Source organism: Tupaia chinensis, unplaced genomic scaffold (assembly GCF_000334495.1).
Source record: "Tupaia chinensis unplaced genomic scaffold, TupChi_1.0 Scaffold145860_1, whole genome shotgun sequence".
Classification (NCBI taxonomy): domain Eukaryota; kingdom Metazoa; phylum Chordata; class Mammalia; order Scandentia; family Tupaiidae; genus Tupaia; species Tupaia belangeri.
The window spans coordinates 2040490-2056891 of NW_006205718.1; the positions used below are offsets into that span (position 1 = coordinate 2040490).

At 40.8% G+C, this 16402-nt stretch overlaps 1 protein-coding gene across 2 annotated transcripts in view; it reads right to left on the bottom strand.

Annotated features, from left to right (window-relative positions):
- The window catches only part of XDH (xanthine dehydrogenase), a 72523-nt gene extending 63945 nt beyond the window's left edge, over positions 1-8578 (bottom strand). Inside the window, exons 1-2 of one of the 2 annotated variants that reach the window (XM_006168531.3) lie at positions 8478-8578; positions 437-494 (exon numbers count right to left, since the gene is read on the bottom strand). In XM_006168531.3, coding sequence (XP_006168593.1) covers positions 437-494; positions 8478-8519 — 100 coding nt within the window. In that variant the 5' untranslated portion in view covers positions 8520-8578. Of the gene's footprint in view, positions 1-436; positions 495-8477 lie in introns of those variants that run through there. The other variant, XM_014584189.2, reaches the window with a different exon arrangement.
- Between the last annotated feature and the right edge of the window lie 7824 nt (positions 8579-16402).

The following is a 16402-nucleotide window of genomic DNA, read 5'->3' on the forward strand; positions in this document are numbered from 1 at the left end:
CCCTCCACATAGGCAGAGCTGGAAACATTCCCCAGGAAGTCCATTTTTATATTAAGCAAAGGTCATCTAAGAAGGTCCTACTCCTCCCTAGGAGAATGACCGTGAACCTCATCAGAGCTAAGGAAAGCCTTTCTACAGGCCCAGGATTCAACCATTGTATTACTTGAGTCTTAGCTGAAGAGATCATAAAGAACATCATGAACAATCCTTGCATTCTGTAGCTGAAAATTTCAGACTTAGGGAGCTCAAAGGGCTGCCCAATGTTGTACAATTGCTGAGTGACACAGGTTGCTGCAGCTAAAATGCAGTGTCCAGACCCTAATCTAGTACTCTTCCCTCCACACTTGACAGCCACCCCCACCAATCACTTGGAAATTATGTAAAATCCAGAAAATGAGCTCCTCTCTTCCCAACTCCAATTCAAAAGTAAGGATACACTTTCTTCTCAGGTAGGCCAACAAAGTTGTTTCTGGATCAGCATTTTTCTCCACCACCTATAAAGAAAAAAAAAAAAAGAAAGAAAGAAAAGAAGAAAATTATGCCACAGGTATATCTAGCCATACTCCTGCAATTAATTTCTCTTTTCAGTGTCTCACCCAAGGATTTGTAGAGTGAAGGGGAAAGGGCTAAATAGATCATGAAAACTAAGGTAATTTTCTTAGCAGTTTCACAAGAATGAACATATTGGGACCAGCAGTTAGCGTAATGGCTATGTCGCTGGACTCCCACATAGTCGACTGCGGTTCGAGTCCCAGACCCGGTGGCTTAAACTTACGCCGCGAGCGTGTACATGCATGCCCAAGATCCCGAGAGGAGAATGGAGGAGAAGGGATTGCAGCATGGCCATCCCCTCTGGGGGGTGATTTCTCACTTTCTGTCTCTCTGTCTCTGTCTGTCTGGCGAGCGCACACCCTCCATAGCAAAAACCTCTCCCCCCCCCAAAAAAAAATAAAGAATGAACATATTAACATGTTAACTACAAGCCAAACTACATACAAGAACATCTTTGAATTCTAAAATTCTACCTTAGTGCTCAGTTCTGGACTCACCATCAAACTCTGGTGTTCACATTTGCCTTGCCAAGCTGACCAAAGCGAAGCTTCCTTCGAATCTAACATATCATTTTATTTCTACTGCTGGATCACACCTGTCAACTCAGGGACAGCTGAGAACTTCACATGCAAATATCTGGCTTTCCCTCCATGAGCATACGCTCTCAGACCTAGTGTGTGACTGCAGAGAGCAGCCAGTTGGTCTGTGCTCTTGGTGGAGTGTTACATGTGATGAGCTGTCATAGTCAACATTGACATGTCTGAAATGGAGGAAAAATCTAAAACTAAAAGTTTGCCGGTCTGTTCAACAAGGTAGGAAAGGTTGTCTACAAAGTCAGACACCAGTTCCCAGTACAAAACGTATTTCAATATGGTCTTATGCTTGTCAAGGTTAAATGAGTCTGGGTTGATGGGAGAATTAAGGGGAGAGAATTTGTAATAAAAGTTTCTTTTGAAAGTCCCACATTTTCCTATTGTTGGTGGAAAAGCAGTATCTGTGTGAAGCAGGGTCTGCCCTCTTCATCATGGTGCTGCATAAAAAGTTTACCAGTGTGCTATGTATGTAGTGCAGGAGATATGGTGGTCTGGCATATCTAAATATACCAGAGGTAGGCTTTTATTTTTTTTAAGAGACATTTTTGCTATAGGGCACATGCACTAGCCAAAGAGCCAGAAAGTGAGAAATCACCTCACAGGAGGTATGGCCACACCGCAATCCCTTCTCCTCCATTCTGTTCTCAGGATCTTGGGCATGCACGCACTAGCATCTGGCATGAGTTTTTTAAGTTGCTAGGTCTGGGACTCCAGCCCCAGTCAACTACATGGAAGTCCAGTGTTGTAACCATTACACCACCTGCTGGTCCCAGTCAGAGGTAGGCTTAACACAAAATTAAGAGCTAATGTTAATAAGTTCAAACTTCCACTTAACCGTAAGCTGAAGAAGTAGCAGTTTGGAGATTGATGTGCACTCCCAGAGTTTGGTAGAGCAAGGATGTGGAAGCATTGGCCGTGGATCTATTGCAGGCCATCCCTGAGATGGAGCTGGCTTGGAGATGTATAAGTTATTCCTAATGAAACTGCCTAGAGGGAGTAAAGGGGCCTCCATAGAGATTCTGTGTGGGTAGACTTCCCAAAGCTGGAGGCTGAGAGAGAGTAACTGGCCTGAGAAAAGCATATTGCCCATTTCAGAGGATGTATAACCAAAAGCACCTTATGGTAGCCCCCAAAGAGTCCTTGAAAGTTATCACAAGAGAAAGAAAAGAATCAGTTCCACAGATCCACAAGGCCCAGAGAGCTAGAAGCTGTCTAACAACAGTACAAATTAAGCCCTCACAACATCCTTGAGTTGAGATTGTGTTTGGCAACTAACAAAGGACCACAAGTTGCTTTTTTTTTAACTTTTTATACATTAATAATTTTATTTTAAAAGAACATGTTAATAAAAAGTCACCTGCCATAAATACCACTTAATCATAGAAATACAACAATGAAAAGCTACAGAATCTTGATGTTACTATTTCCTAGGTGTGTTCCCATTACTGAGATCTATGTGACTAGTTCTGTCTAATGGATACATAACATTTTAGGAATGAGTAATTTCATTGACAATGCTCAATTCTTTGTGCTCTTTTCATGTGATGTGGCAAAGAAAGCTGCAGGTTTCAGATAATGTGGCTTATGTATGGTAGAGCCTCAGCCTTGGTCTGTTAGTGACACTGCCACATGCCTGATCCCATCCTGAACACTATTACATATAGGACATGAAGTGTGAATAACAAATACATTTTTGTTCAGTTTCTGAGATATTAGATGTGTAATTTTTACCCAGAATAAACCTAACCTATCCTGATTAATGCAATACTATTGCCCTAGGACTGTGGGCTCTTGATTTACTTGCTGTTTATGGAAGAAGACAGTATTAGGAAGTATTAGAGAGATAAGGAAATATTAGCTCTATTTTCTTCTATTGTGTAGTAAAAAATGAACAATAATTAAAATTAGAAGAATTTTCTCTTATGTGCTTCAAATTATCCCCATTCCTTAAAATGCACTGGGAAAAATAAGCAAACTTTTTGTTCCTTGATTCCCTTATCAAGAAAATGATCAAAAACATTTCATCTCTATGATGATGAGATTAAAATATATAGCAATGGCAGTTACTCAACATTCCATAGATGTTTTGATGGGTTATATTTTAAACTTACATGACATTATGCAATGCAACACATTTTAAAGGGTAAATATTTATTTAGCATTGTTCTAGGCTCTGGAACCCAGAGGCAAAGATGGTATTTTGGCTGGTGCAATCCTCTCTGAGCTGGCGACATTCATGTAGTGACCCAAAATAAGTCCCCCAAAAATGATCTGGGTGAAGAGTGTAACAGGTAGAAGGAAAAGTGTGTAAAGATCCTCAAACACTCTGTATCAGTGGTGAAAGAGTAGAATCAGGGACAACAGATCCCTGGTTTTGGCAAGAGAGACAATATGACTTAATGATGGTTAGGCCTGCAGTATATTCAGATTTTACCTAAAATTGTAGTTACCCTTTCTTAAATCTTTACCATGTATCCAGCACTGAGGATGATGCTTTTCTTTCTCTTATCCCTCACAACAATACTGTCTACAAGACAGGCAGTGTTATTATTCTCATCTTATTACCTGAAGCTAAAGAAGTTAGAAAACTTACCTAAAATTATACAACACGACAGGTTAGTGAGAGAGCTGGAAACCCACCCAGGTGTATCTGACTCTAAAGGCTGTACACTCAACCAGTCCATCATTCTCCCATCCTGATGACAAAGGATGTTATTTGTCCACTGATCAATCATCAATTACATTTTTCTGTATCAACTGTGTCCCATTTCTTGTCCTTTTTTCAGTATGTTTCTTTTTTATCTTATTTTACTTTAATTTATTTCATACATTCACTCACATTTGTCACTTAGCTTGTAAAGAGAATATTCCAACATGAATACATTTCTTTTTTTGGAGAGGATTTTGCTATAGGGTGCGTGCGCTCGCCAGACAGACAGAGAGAGACAGAGAGACGAGACAGAAAGCGAGAAATCACCCTCCAGGAGAATTGGCCATGCTGCAATCCCTTCTCCTCTTAGGATCTTGGGCACGCGCGCACACGCGCCAGGCGTGAGTTTAAGCCACCGGGTCTGGGATTCAAACTGCGGTCGACTACATGGGAGTCCAGCGACATAGCCATTACACTAACTGCTGGTCCCCAACATGAATACATTTCTTACTAGTCCAGTTGGGGATACTATACATGTTATCATCAACGAATAATAACCTATTTCTTTGTCTCATAAATGTTTTGCCTCTCTCTTTTTCTCCTTAATGTCTTTCCTCAGACTCTCCTCCTTCTTTCACCTTCTTCCTACACCATATCTGGTATCTATAAACATTTTCTATGTTTCTGTATCCTCTAGTCATTCAGTTTCAGTCATAGAGTACAGACAGTTGATATATATTAAGTGGAAACATACAGTGTCTACTAAAAGTAATCAGAAAGGTCATGAAATGGATAGAATTTGACCTTTCAACAAAGTTTAAAGGGAAGTAGAAAATAAAATGAACTTTTGGGGGTTATAGGGCCAAAGTAAAATCACAAAATGACTAAGTTTTAAGATGGAGACACAGTAGCTCCACTGCTTGCTCAGGAGAAAGAGCTTGTAACGGTGGCTCAGTGATTGACCTAGGCAGTGTGACTTAGACCCAAAGAATTAAGGGTTTTTTCCAGGCCCACCACATTCCAGGAAGAAGACAAGATAGTGATTTTATGGCCTAAATATTTTAGATAAAGAATCTCCTGACTCGCTCCAAAATTAGGAGAATAACCAGACCCAGCCAGCATGTGCCCTCCCACCACACGGGAAACACACAAAGGATCCCCTCCTGAAAACAAGCCTGGACAAAGCTCCTCTAACCTAGATAAAAAAATCCTTCATCTCAGTCCCTTCTCAGCAACTCACTTGGGACCAGCTCTCTGTTTGGGAGCTCTGTTTCTCCTTCCCTCTCCTTCAATTAACTCTGCTTTGCTATTAAAAAATAATACTAATTTTTTTGTTTGTTATCTTGGTTATAAAGTTCATGCAAGGAGCCACTTCCTTCTTCCAGGATAAGAAGTCATAAACACATAAAAAAAGGATGATCGTTATAAAATCTTCAAACATCTCATTTCCTTCATCACCACAGAAGGTCCTAGAATTATTTGGTTTTTGCATCTACTGCCCTTGACAGGCACCCAGCTAGTGGAGAGAGAATCCTGGGCAGTGACACAAAACAAGAAGAGTGGGAAGCTCACATTGAAGAATGAGTCACCAGATTCTGACAGCTCCTTTGGTAACTTCTTTGCACAATATCCTGTAACAAAAGATCTAGAACATTTTGAGGATAGAAATGGGAACAAACTTAATCACAGATGCCCTTCTATGCCTGGGAATTCCCTTGCTTAGTCTTATTTTTATAGCACTGTTTTCACATTATTACTCTTTTTTTTTTTTTCTAAGGTTTCTGCCATAGGGTAAGTGTGCTCATCAGAGAGAGATAGAAGGAAAATGAGAAATCACCCCCAGGGAGGATAGCCTTGCCACAATCCTTTCTCCTCCATTCTCCTCTCAGGATTTTGGGCACAAAAGCACACACACCTAGCATGATTTTCAAGTTGCCAGGTCCAGAGCTCAAACCACAGTTGACCATGCAGGATCCAGCCCTTAACCACTAAGCCTCTTTACATTGCCTCTCCATCCTCCCAGCAGTTTCTCAAGAGGCCACAATTTTACAAATTATGAACATGGATACTTATCACAGAAACTGGCAATAGTAGACACTTCCAGAAATAATAAATTTGCCGTGATAATACCATCCCAAAATTTAAAATTACTTTCCTAAAGAAATAATTTTGAAAAATAAGATTCAAGGGAAAGCAACTTTCACCAAGCCAGATTTATCTAGAAATACTTCAGTGTAAACCTACTACATAACAGTGAACCATCCCTAAAGAAAGGAAAGATCTTATACTTTGACACATACATTAATGGCTTAATAAATAATCAAAGTTTAGAGTAAGTCACAGCTTTGGAAGTCATTGAATCCATCTGCTTATTCAATATAACACTACTTATAAAAGTTCCAGAGAAGATGTCTTTGTGTAAATAGCACTTTTAGAAAGTCAATTCAATAACAGATTCTTAAATCTTTACAGTGCAATTGCTGAATGCAAAGAAATTGTTTGAAGGGTTGGATGCAAAAATCTTGCTACCATCAACTTGGAAGTTCTGCCCTGTTTCTTGGTTTTAGTGCCAGTTGTTTCTTGGCTTAGTGCCAGTTGCCAACTGTGAAATGAAAGAAATGTACAAAGACAACTATAAACTCGGAATGTGACTGATCCCATTCTCTAGCACCTCCTGATAGCATGGCTCAAATTGAGTCTGACAGTCCTTATGTTGAAATGGCTCTTAAAATTCCCCTAATAGTCACTCAAATATGCCTGGCAACTTAAGTCCTAGGAGTCCTACCAAACGCATTGTAGTTCTTAAAAACTACCTCAAAAGATGCTCGGCTTCTCAACTCTATGTGAAAGTGCAAATAAGCAAGACAACTGAAATTGTCTTTCTTTGGGGGTCCATTGGGCACATTAATCACTCACACGAGCCATGTGGCCAGTGAGTGTGCGCTGTAGCTACTCTTCTACTATCCTTTTCATTCCCAAGTGGGAGCTTAAGCAAGTGTGGGCATCTCAACAATGGTGTAGGGAGAGTAAGTTGAAGCTGGAAATAACATAATGTGCTTGCTCTCTCTCTCCCTGTATCAGCATTAAAATTTACAAAGATTCTCATTTTTGCAGTGCCCAGGAACTGTTACTCATGCCACCTTCCCTAAGTCCCTGTGCACAATGAATTTAATTCAAGTGATTAAGATTTTTAATACTTACATATAGAACAAAGGAGGAAGAGGGAGCTATGGTTTGAATACCTTTCCAAAACTCATGTTGAAATGTAATTGGCATTGCAACAGTATTAAGAGGTAGGACCTTTCAGAGATGATTAAATCATGAGAGTTCCTTCCTTATGAATAAATTGATACCATTATTGCAAGAGTAGATTAGCTACTGGGTGAGCTGGCCACCTTCTCTTGTCTGCCCTCTCTTTCTCTTGCCATGAGGTACCTTCTGCTATCTTATGATGCAAGATCAATGCTCTCACCAGATGCAGCCCCAGCCTCCCAGCCTGCAGCACTATGAGTCAAATAAACTTGTATTCTTTTCTTAATTCATGATCATGCACATAAGAGTGTGAGAGAGAGACAAGCACACTCCCCAGGATTTGGTCACACCACAATCCTCTTCCTCAAGTCCTCCAGTCTGTTGGATCTTGAGCACACACATGCACATGCCTAGAATGTTTCAGGCTGACCAGGCCAGGGATTTGAACCACAGTCACCATGTGGGATCAAGCTTCTCTTGAGCAGAGTATTACCACTGTGACACAGAGCTAGCCTTAAATTCTTTTCTTTTTTAGGATGGGGGGCGGGGATGGGGAGAAATTTTTGCTATAGGGCGCACACACTCACCAGAGAGACAGAAACAAAAAGCAAGAAATTATTTGCCAGGAAGGATGGCCATGCCACAATCTCTTCTCCATTCTCCTCTCAGGATTTTGGGCACACACGCACATATACCCAGTGTGAGTTTTAAGCCACCAGGTCTAGGACTCCAATTGCAGCTGACTACATGGGAGTCCAGCAATGTAACCATTATGCCATCTGCTAGTCCCAAGCTCTATTCTCAATAAACAACCCAGTCTGTGAAATTCTATTATAGCAACAGAAAAACAAACTAAGATGAGGAAGCGGGAAGGAAACATGCCCTTTCTGGAAAAAAAAAAAATGTGTCTTGCCACAAGGTATCAATGTATGTCCCCACACACAGTAAATCAGGACTAGTATTACGCTTATACATATATTAGAATCAAAGGCTACATACATTTTATATCCTGACATTAGCAATAAAACCATTCCTCTTCCTTTTCTCAGTAAAAGAGCAATGAACACTTTAGTATTTATTTAATCAAACACAGACACAGAGGCGTAGGTATCATCTTCTCTCACCTAGAACTCTGCTCCCCTTTTTGCTCAGTGCCAGTGTTTCTACCACTGCAGAGCTGGTAGCATGCTCACAGATACCTTATTTCTCCCCCTTCCTGCTCTGTCCCTTGGGCATCTTGCCTCTGCTCTATCCCTGAGAAGGTTTTCATTTCCCAGTGTTAACGAATGCGGCAACACCTTTGAAGGGAGAAAGAAACAGGAAAGCAAGTAAGAGGGAAAAGGAAAGAGAGAGAAACAGAGCATGCCTTTTAGAGGGTGGACATTCCCACCCAGCAAGCAGGGACACCAAACCTAGCAGCTCCTGCTTACCTTTCTGCCATTCACAAAGAAAACCAACTCATCTGCTGTCATTGTCACCAGTTGGGGTCCCTGAACTCCAAGTACCTACTCCTAAGAGACACTGGCAATTATCATTGCTCTGCAACTTGAAAGACACGCCTCCCAATAAAATGAACAGAAGTCAGCCAATGGGAGGGAACCAGCTTAGAGCTTCAGGGCACAGAGAGTTCTTGGCAAAAACTACTGGTTTACATAATCCAGGAAAACACAATCACACACAGCGAATCACATCCTCCACACCTGTGTCAAAGAGCACAGAGGAAGGTGCATGCAGACATCAATAAAGCCAGTGCCTTGGCCCCAGATGACTATGGGTCTTGAGCACTGCCCTACGGACTGCTTCATCCTCACATCTGCTACAAGAGAGAAGAGGGGGAAGGGCCATTGTCAGAGACACTGCAATGGAGCTGATTCATACCCTCCATGTCTACACTTGTCATTCTACCATTCAGGTTTACTGCAACACAGATTTAGTGCTTACGTGCAAGACTCATTTTCTTCCAATCTGGTAGAGTATAGACATTATAAACCATGGAGCTCAGTGATCAGAGCCAATCAGTCCTGGCATTTGACACATTACTTATTGTCTTCAGAACTTGGTTGCTTTTGTCCTACAGAGGAACATAATAATGACACCAAAATCAAAAGAGTAAGGGGCAAATGATAATTCACATGAGACTTGTAAATTTGCAAAGAACTAAAATACTTATCACTGTTGCAAAAGTGTTCTGCTCAACACCCCCAAAAAATAATCCTGATAGCAAATCTTTTTTCAGATTTTTCTCTTACTGGTTTCTCTCATGAAAATACCCTTGACAAATTGTCAGAGTAATTTATAAAAATATTTCAAAACATGGGACCAGTAGATGGTGTAGCGGTTATGTCACTGGACTTCCATGTGGTTAACTGCAGTTCGGGTCCTTGACCCAGTGGCCTGAAACTCTTCACTGGGCCCATTTGCCCAAGATCCCAGGAGGGGAATGGAGAAGAATGGAGAAGAAGGGATTATGGTGTGGCCATCCCCCCTGGGGGGTGATTTCACACTTTCCCTCTCACTCTCTCTCCCCCCATCACCTCCTCACCAAGCACATGCACCCTAAGCCATCCATAAACCTCTACCTCAAAAAATTTTTTTTCAAAACACTAAATAAATTAAAATGCCCATACTACATTGGCATAGGCCAAATAACACAGAACTGAAAACTGTCCTGATCCAGTATTTATTAACTCCCAGTGTAAACACTATCCACCCGAGCAGCATTAGCAGGCTTTCTACAATCCAGCACCTCCCAATGTCCCTCCCAGTGCTTTAGTTCAACACACACACACACACACACACACACACACACACACCAGCATTCACTCTGGTTTTCTTCATCCTGTAATGACTCATAATCACTCAGCCAGGCTTTCTGAAGCAGGACACCTCCCCTAGCCTAGCAGGCTATGTTGTGGGAAAAAAAAGAAATATGAAGCAGATGTACTTGGTACAGTAACAGCTTAGAGAGGTTGAAGACGGCCAGGATGACTTTGCAGTCAACACCATCCTCACCCCCACCACAGCCTTCATTTAACCAGACAGAGAAACCTCACTTACAGGGTAACCAACCTATCCCAGTTTGCCCTGGACTATCTTGGTTTTAGCACTGAATCCCTGAAAATTTCCTCAGAGATCCTGGCAATCCTTCAGTCCAAATCAAACTAGGATGGTGGGTCACTATAAAACAGGGCAGCTGACCGGTGGGGACTTCCCACTTCAGAGGCCATTTGGCAATGTCTAGGGAAGTTTTATTGATAGAACTGGGGAGGATGCTGCTGACATCTAGCTGACAGATCCAAACCCCCTACAAAGTATCAGCTAGCCCCCTTCAACTGAGAATTGTCCAGCCTAAAATGTCAATAGAGCCAACAGTGAGAAATACACTCTAAAAGAAAAAAGAAGGAAGGAGGTAAGGATAGGGACAGAAATGAACCTGGGGCATGTTTTGTACTGAGTCAGTTCTTCCTGATCTTCACACCTATGTGATTGAGAGACTTTTCCTCTACTCATTGATCCACCCAACTTAGACAGTCCTCACTTTCCCCCAAACAGTCTTTAGACAAAGCGCAGGAAACCTTCAGGATGGAAGGAGGACTGAGGAAAGAGCTGAGGCTTTGGAGGTAGGTAGACTGACTGGAATATTAGCTCCACCTTTCCTATGTGACCTTTTGCAAAAATCACTCTTTTGTCCTCAATATCCTCATTTATAAAATAGTGGTGACTATACCAGTTTTGTAAGAATCAATTCCTGTGAGAGTGAAACATGGGTTAAATGTGTCATCCATTGTAGAGCTCAATGCAATACATAGTGGTTTGCTTCTCCCCACTCAGCCAATCTTCAACTCTCTCTTTTACCTGGAGTGGAAATTCTTCCCTATCCCCACAGAGCATTAAAAGATAAAAGTGAAACAAATTTTCAAGGAGGGTTTATGTTGTCATTCAGAATTTTTATTTTTATAACCTCCAATACTAAAATTTGGAAGAACTTTCACTTCACATGCCTACTTTTTTTTTTGTAAGCTTACCTAGCCACTCTTCCATGAGCAAGAGAGACAGAGAGGAAAAAATGGAGAGATAGCACTCCCATAGCCACAGTCTATCCCCAGACTTAGCTAGTCTTGGACCATGGGCATGCGTGTGCCTGGCATACTCACTGAGGTCTCTAAACACAAACCCAAAACTTTCCCATGTGGATCAGCCTCACAGAGTGCTGTATTTTATACCTGGCCCCCAATTTAGTATGATTACTTCCTATTCAGCAAAATATTTGTGACCATTTTCTTCTTCTGTGACTTTTTTTTTTCGAGAGATTTTTGCTATAGGGTGCGTGCACACACCAGAGATAGACAAAGCAAAAAACCATCCCCCATGGGGAACGGCCATGCCACAATCCCTTCTCCTCCATTCTCCTCTCGAGCTCTTGGGCACTCATATATATATACACACACACACATGCCAGTGTAAGTTTTAAGCCTCCAGGTCTGAGACGCGAACCGCACTCAACTACATGGGAGTCCAGAGACGTAACCATTATGCCAGCTGCTGGTCCCATGACTTCTTTTTTTAACTGACAAGACTTACATATATTGGGACCATCAGATGGCGTAATGGTTACATCACTTGACTCCCACATGGCCAACTGTGGTTCAAACCCCAGACTCGGCAGCTTGAAACTTGCATGTGTGCATACGTGCCCAAGATCCCAACAGGAGAATGAAGGAGAAGAGATTGCAGCATGACCATCAACCCCTGGGAGGTGATTTCTTGCTTTCTACCTCTCTGGGTCTCTCTGGTGAGCACACAGAGCAAAAATTTCTCTCTAAAAAAAAAAGAAAGAAAGAAAGAAAAGAAAAGAAAAAAATATATATATATATATATTTACTGTGTGCAATATGAAGTTTTGAAAAATGTATACATCATGACATCATGTAATGGCTCAATAGAGCTAATTAACATATGTATTAACTCACATATTTACCAGTATTTATGGTGAGAATACTTAGACTCTCAGAGATTTTCAAAATACAATACATTATTATTAAATACAGTCACCACCATGTCACACTAGAGATCTCTTAAGCTTACTCCTCCTTTCTAATTGAAATGTTATGTTATTTAAACAATATCTCTCCAACCCCACATACACTTAGCCCCTGGTAACCATAATTCTACTCTCTACTTCCATGAGTTAACAGTTCTTTTAATTGCAGAAGGGACATGCAATTTTTCAGAGAGAGAGAATAAAGTACTCCTCAATGGGGCATGGTAGTACCACAATCCCTTCTCCATTTCTCCCACCTCTTGAGGTTTGGAGCATGCATGTACAGTCTCCTAGTTCGTTTTCTAAACCACTGGGACCAGGATCCAAACCATATGGTGGGCCATGTGGGATCTGACTCCCTTAACTACTTTGCCACAAGGCCAGCCTGAGTTCAACAATTTTAGATTCCACATACAAGTGAGATTATGCTTAGTCTTCCTGTGCCTGGCTTATGTCACTTAATATAATGTCCTCCAGCATCATCCATGTGGTTGCAAATGACAGGACTTCCTCCTTTTGTAGAGCCAAGTAGTTTTCTACTGTATGCACACAACACATTTTCATTACCCATTCACTTAGATTGATTTCATGATCTTGGCTATTGTAAATACTGCTGTAGTGAACATGGGAAGGCAGACAGCTCAACACACTACTTTTATTTCCTTTGGATATATACCCAGCAGTGCGTCTGCTGGACCCATACGGTAGTTCTATTTTTTAATTTTTTGAGAAAACTCCATACTGTTTCACATCATGGCTATACTAATTTACATTCCCACCAATGGTGTGTGAGTATTCTCTTTTCTTCACATCCTTGCCAGCATTTGTTATTTTTCATCATTTTGTTACTAGTCATTCTAAACTGTGTGAGGTGATTTTAATTTACATTTCTCTCATGAGTAGTGGGATTGAACATTTTTTTTATACCCTTTGGCTATTTGTATGTCTTATGAAACATCTATTCAGGGGTCAGCAGGGGGGTGTGCTGGTTAAGATATTGAACTCCTACGTGCCAACCATGGTTCAAGTCCTGGACCCAGCAGCTTGAAAATCACACCAGGCACATGTCTATGTATGTTCACAATCCCAGGAGAAGAATGGAGGAAAAAGGATTGCAGCATCACCATCTCCCTTAGGGAGTGATTTCTCACTTTCCCTCTCTCTGTATGTCTGTCTCAGGCAAGTATACATGCCCTATAGCAAAGAAAGAAAGAAAGAAAAAAAGAAAGGAAGGAAGGAAGGAAGGAAGGAAGGAAGGAAGGAAGGAAGGAAGGAAGGAAGGAAAGAAAGAAAGAAAGAAAGAAAGAAAGAAAGAAAGAAAGAAAGAAAGAAAGAAAGAAAGAGAAAGAAGGAAAGAAAGGAAAGAAAGGAAAGAAAAGGAAAGAAAGGAAAGAAAAGGAAAGAAAAGGAAAGGAAAGGAAAGGAAAGGAAAGGAAAGGAAAGGAAAGAAAAGAAAAGAAAAGAAAAGAAAAGAAAAGAAAAGAAAAGGAAAAAGGAAAAAGACACATCTATTCAGGTCTCCTTTTTTTCCCCCTTTATTTATGATAGTGCTCACGTGAACAAGAGAGAGAAAGTGAAGCGTACCCTTCACAGGGTTTGTTCATAATCCCCTTCCGCTAGTCCTCCAACTCATCAGATCCTAGACACTTGCATACATGCCCAGAATGTTTCAGGCTGATTCAGTAGAGGATTAGAACCACCGTGATCATGTGGCATCAGGCTTCTCTTGAGCAGCATTATTACTGCTGTGCCACAAAGATGGCCCTTTTGTCCATTTTAGACTGTGTTCTTTCCTTGTTGTTGTGTTGTTTGAGTCTCTTTTATGATTTGGATATTAAGCGCCTTATCAAATGTAGAGTTTGCAAATATTTTCTATCATCATAGTTTGTCTCTGCACTCTGTTGATTATTTCTATTGTCGTGCAGAAGTTTTTAGGTTGATGTCATACATTTGTCCGTTTTTGCTTTTGTTGCCTGTCTTTTATGGTTATATTCAAAAATATCTCTGCCCAGAACAATATCATGGGGGTTTTCCCTATGTTTGTTGCTTGTTTGTGTTTAAGAGGCTTTTGTCTTAGGGTGTGTGCACTTGCTGGGAAGAGAAACAGAGACAGTGAAAGGGAAAGTGAGAAATCGCCCCCCTGGTGGAAGGCCACATCATGATCCCTTCTCCTCTGCTCTCTTCCCAGGATCCTGGGCACACACACAAACACACACACACACCCCATGTGATTTTCAAACCACCAGGTCTGGGACTAGAACCACGGTCAGCCTTGTGGGAGTCCAGCGATGTAACCACTACACCATCTTCTGGCCCCTCCCCTATGTTTTATTCAAGCAGGTTTACAGTTTCTGGTCCTGTATTTCAGCATTTTATCCATTTTGAGATGGTCTTTTCATATGGTGTAAGATAAAAGTGTAATTTCTGGGGCCAGCAGATGGCATAAGGATTAAGTCGTTGGACTTCCACATGGCCAACCGTGGTTGGAGTCTTGGATCTGGTGACTTAAAACTCATGTTGGCTGTATGTGCATGCATGTTCAAAGGTCCCAGGAGGAGAACGAGGAAAATGGATTGCGGTGTAGCCATCCCTACTCTCAGAGGGTGATTTCTCACTTTCCTTATCACTGTCTCTGTCTCTCTGTCTCTCTCTCCAGTGAGCACACACACCCTAAGACAAAAACCTCTGCAAAAAAAGATAAAAATCTAATTTCATCCTTCTGCACATGGATAACCAGCTTTCCCAACACAATTTATTGAAGAGATTTGTCTTTCTTTCACTGTTTGTACTTGGAAACTTTGTCAAAACTTAATTGACTAGGGGCCAGCAGGTGGCACAATGGGTAAGGTGGTAGATCTTACATGGCCGGCTCTGCAGTTCAAGTCCCGTACCAAGCAGCCGGAAAAACACTCTGGGTGCAAGTGCATGCTTACCCAAAATCCCAAGAGGAGAATGGGAGAGAAGGGATTATGACATAGCCATCCTCCCTGGAGGGTGATTTTTCTACTTCCTTCTCTCTGTGTCTCTCTCTCTCTGTGTCTCTCGAGTAAACGAACGTGCCCTATGTCAAAAAAAAAAAAATCAGTCGACTTAATGTTGAGTTTTTTTCTGAGCTCTGTTCCTTTCCATTGGCTTATGTGTCTGTTTTTCTGCCAATACCTAGCTATTTTGATTACTTTTAAATAGCTTTATAGGCTATTTTGAAGTCAGGTATTATGGATACTTACAGTTTTGCTGTTGGTTTTATTTTTGTTTTTACTTGTGTATTTGTTTCTTGTTTGCTCAAGATGTGTCTATTCAGAGTCTTTTTTTGATTCCATAAAAATTTGAGGATTGTTTTTCTTTTTCTGTGAAAAATGTCACTTTAACGTTGATAGGGGTTGCTCTGAGTTTGCAGATCATTTTGGTAGACTAGACACTTCAACAGTATTAATTATGCCAATCCATGAACACATGATATCTTTCCATGTATTTTTAAGTCGATTTTATTGATTTTATAGATTTTAGCATACAGATCTTTCACCTCCTTCATTAAATTTATTCCTAACATTTCTGTTCATTGAGATTTTTGGGGTGGCTACTATGATTGGAATTGTTCTGTTTTGTTTTTCAAATACTTTGTTCTTAGTGTACAGAAATGCACTGATTTTTGTTGTTTATTTTTTATTATGCAACTTTGTTAAATTCAAGTATGAGTCCTGACAGATTTTTTGTTTATTTATGTTTTGTTTTTGATGAATTCTTTTGAGTTTCCCATATATATGATTGTGTCATCTGTAAACAGATAATTTGACTTCTTTTTTCTTTCTTTCTTTTTTTTTTTTTTTTAAGAGATTTTTCCTAGAGGGCACGTATGCTGGCCAGAGAGACAGAAAGTGAAAAATCACTCCCCAGAGGAAATAGCCATACCACAATTCTTTCTCCTCTTGTGATCTTGGGCATGAATGCACACACACCAAGCATGAGTTTTAAGACACCAGGTCTGGGATTCAAACCACAGTCAACTATGTGGGAGTCCAGCTACATAACCATTATACCATCTGCTGATTCCCAGACAAGTTAACTTCTACCTTTCCAGTTTATGTGCATTTTATTTCTTTCTCTTACATCCGTGTCTGAGCATTTGAAGAAGTGGAGATTTATTCCAGTCTTTGAAGATTATCCTTTGTGAGTAAACCATTTACCAGTCTGACCATCCAGAGATTCTGGGTAAGTTATCTGGTATGGTTTACAAGTGTGATTGCTGCTGAAGGGCTCAGACAGGCTGGGTTGGTGCCTGGGTCCATAGAACCAAACCTAGAACCAGAATTCACT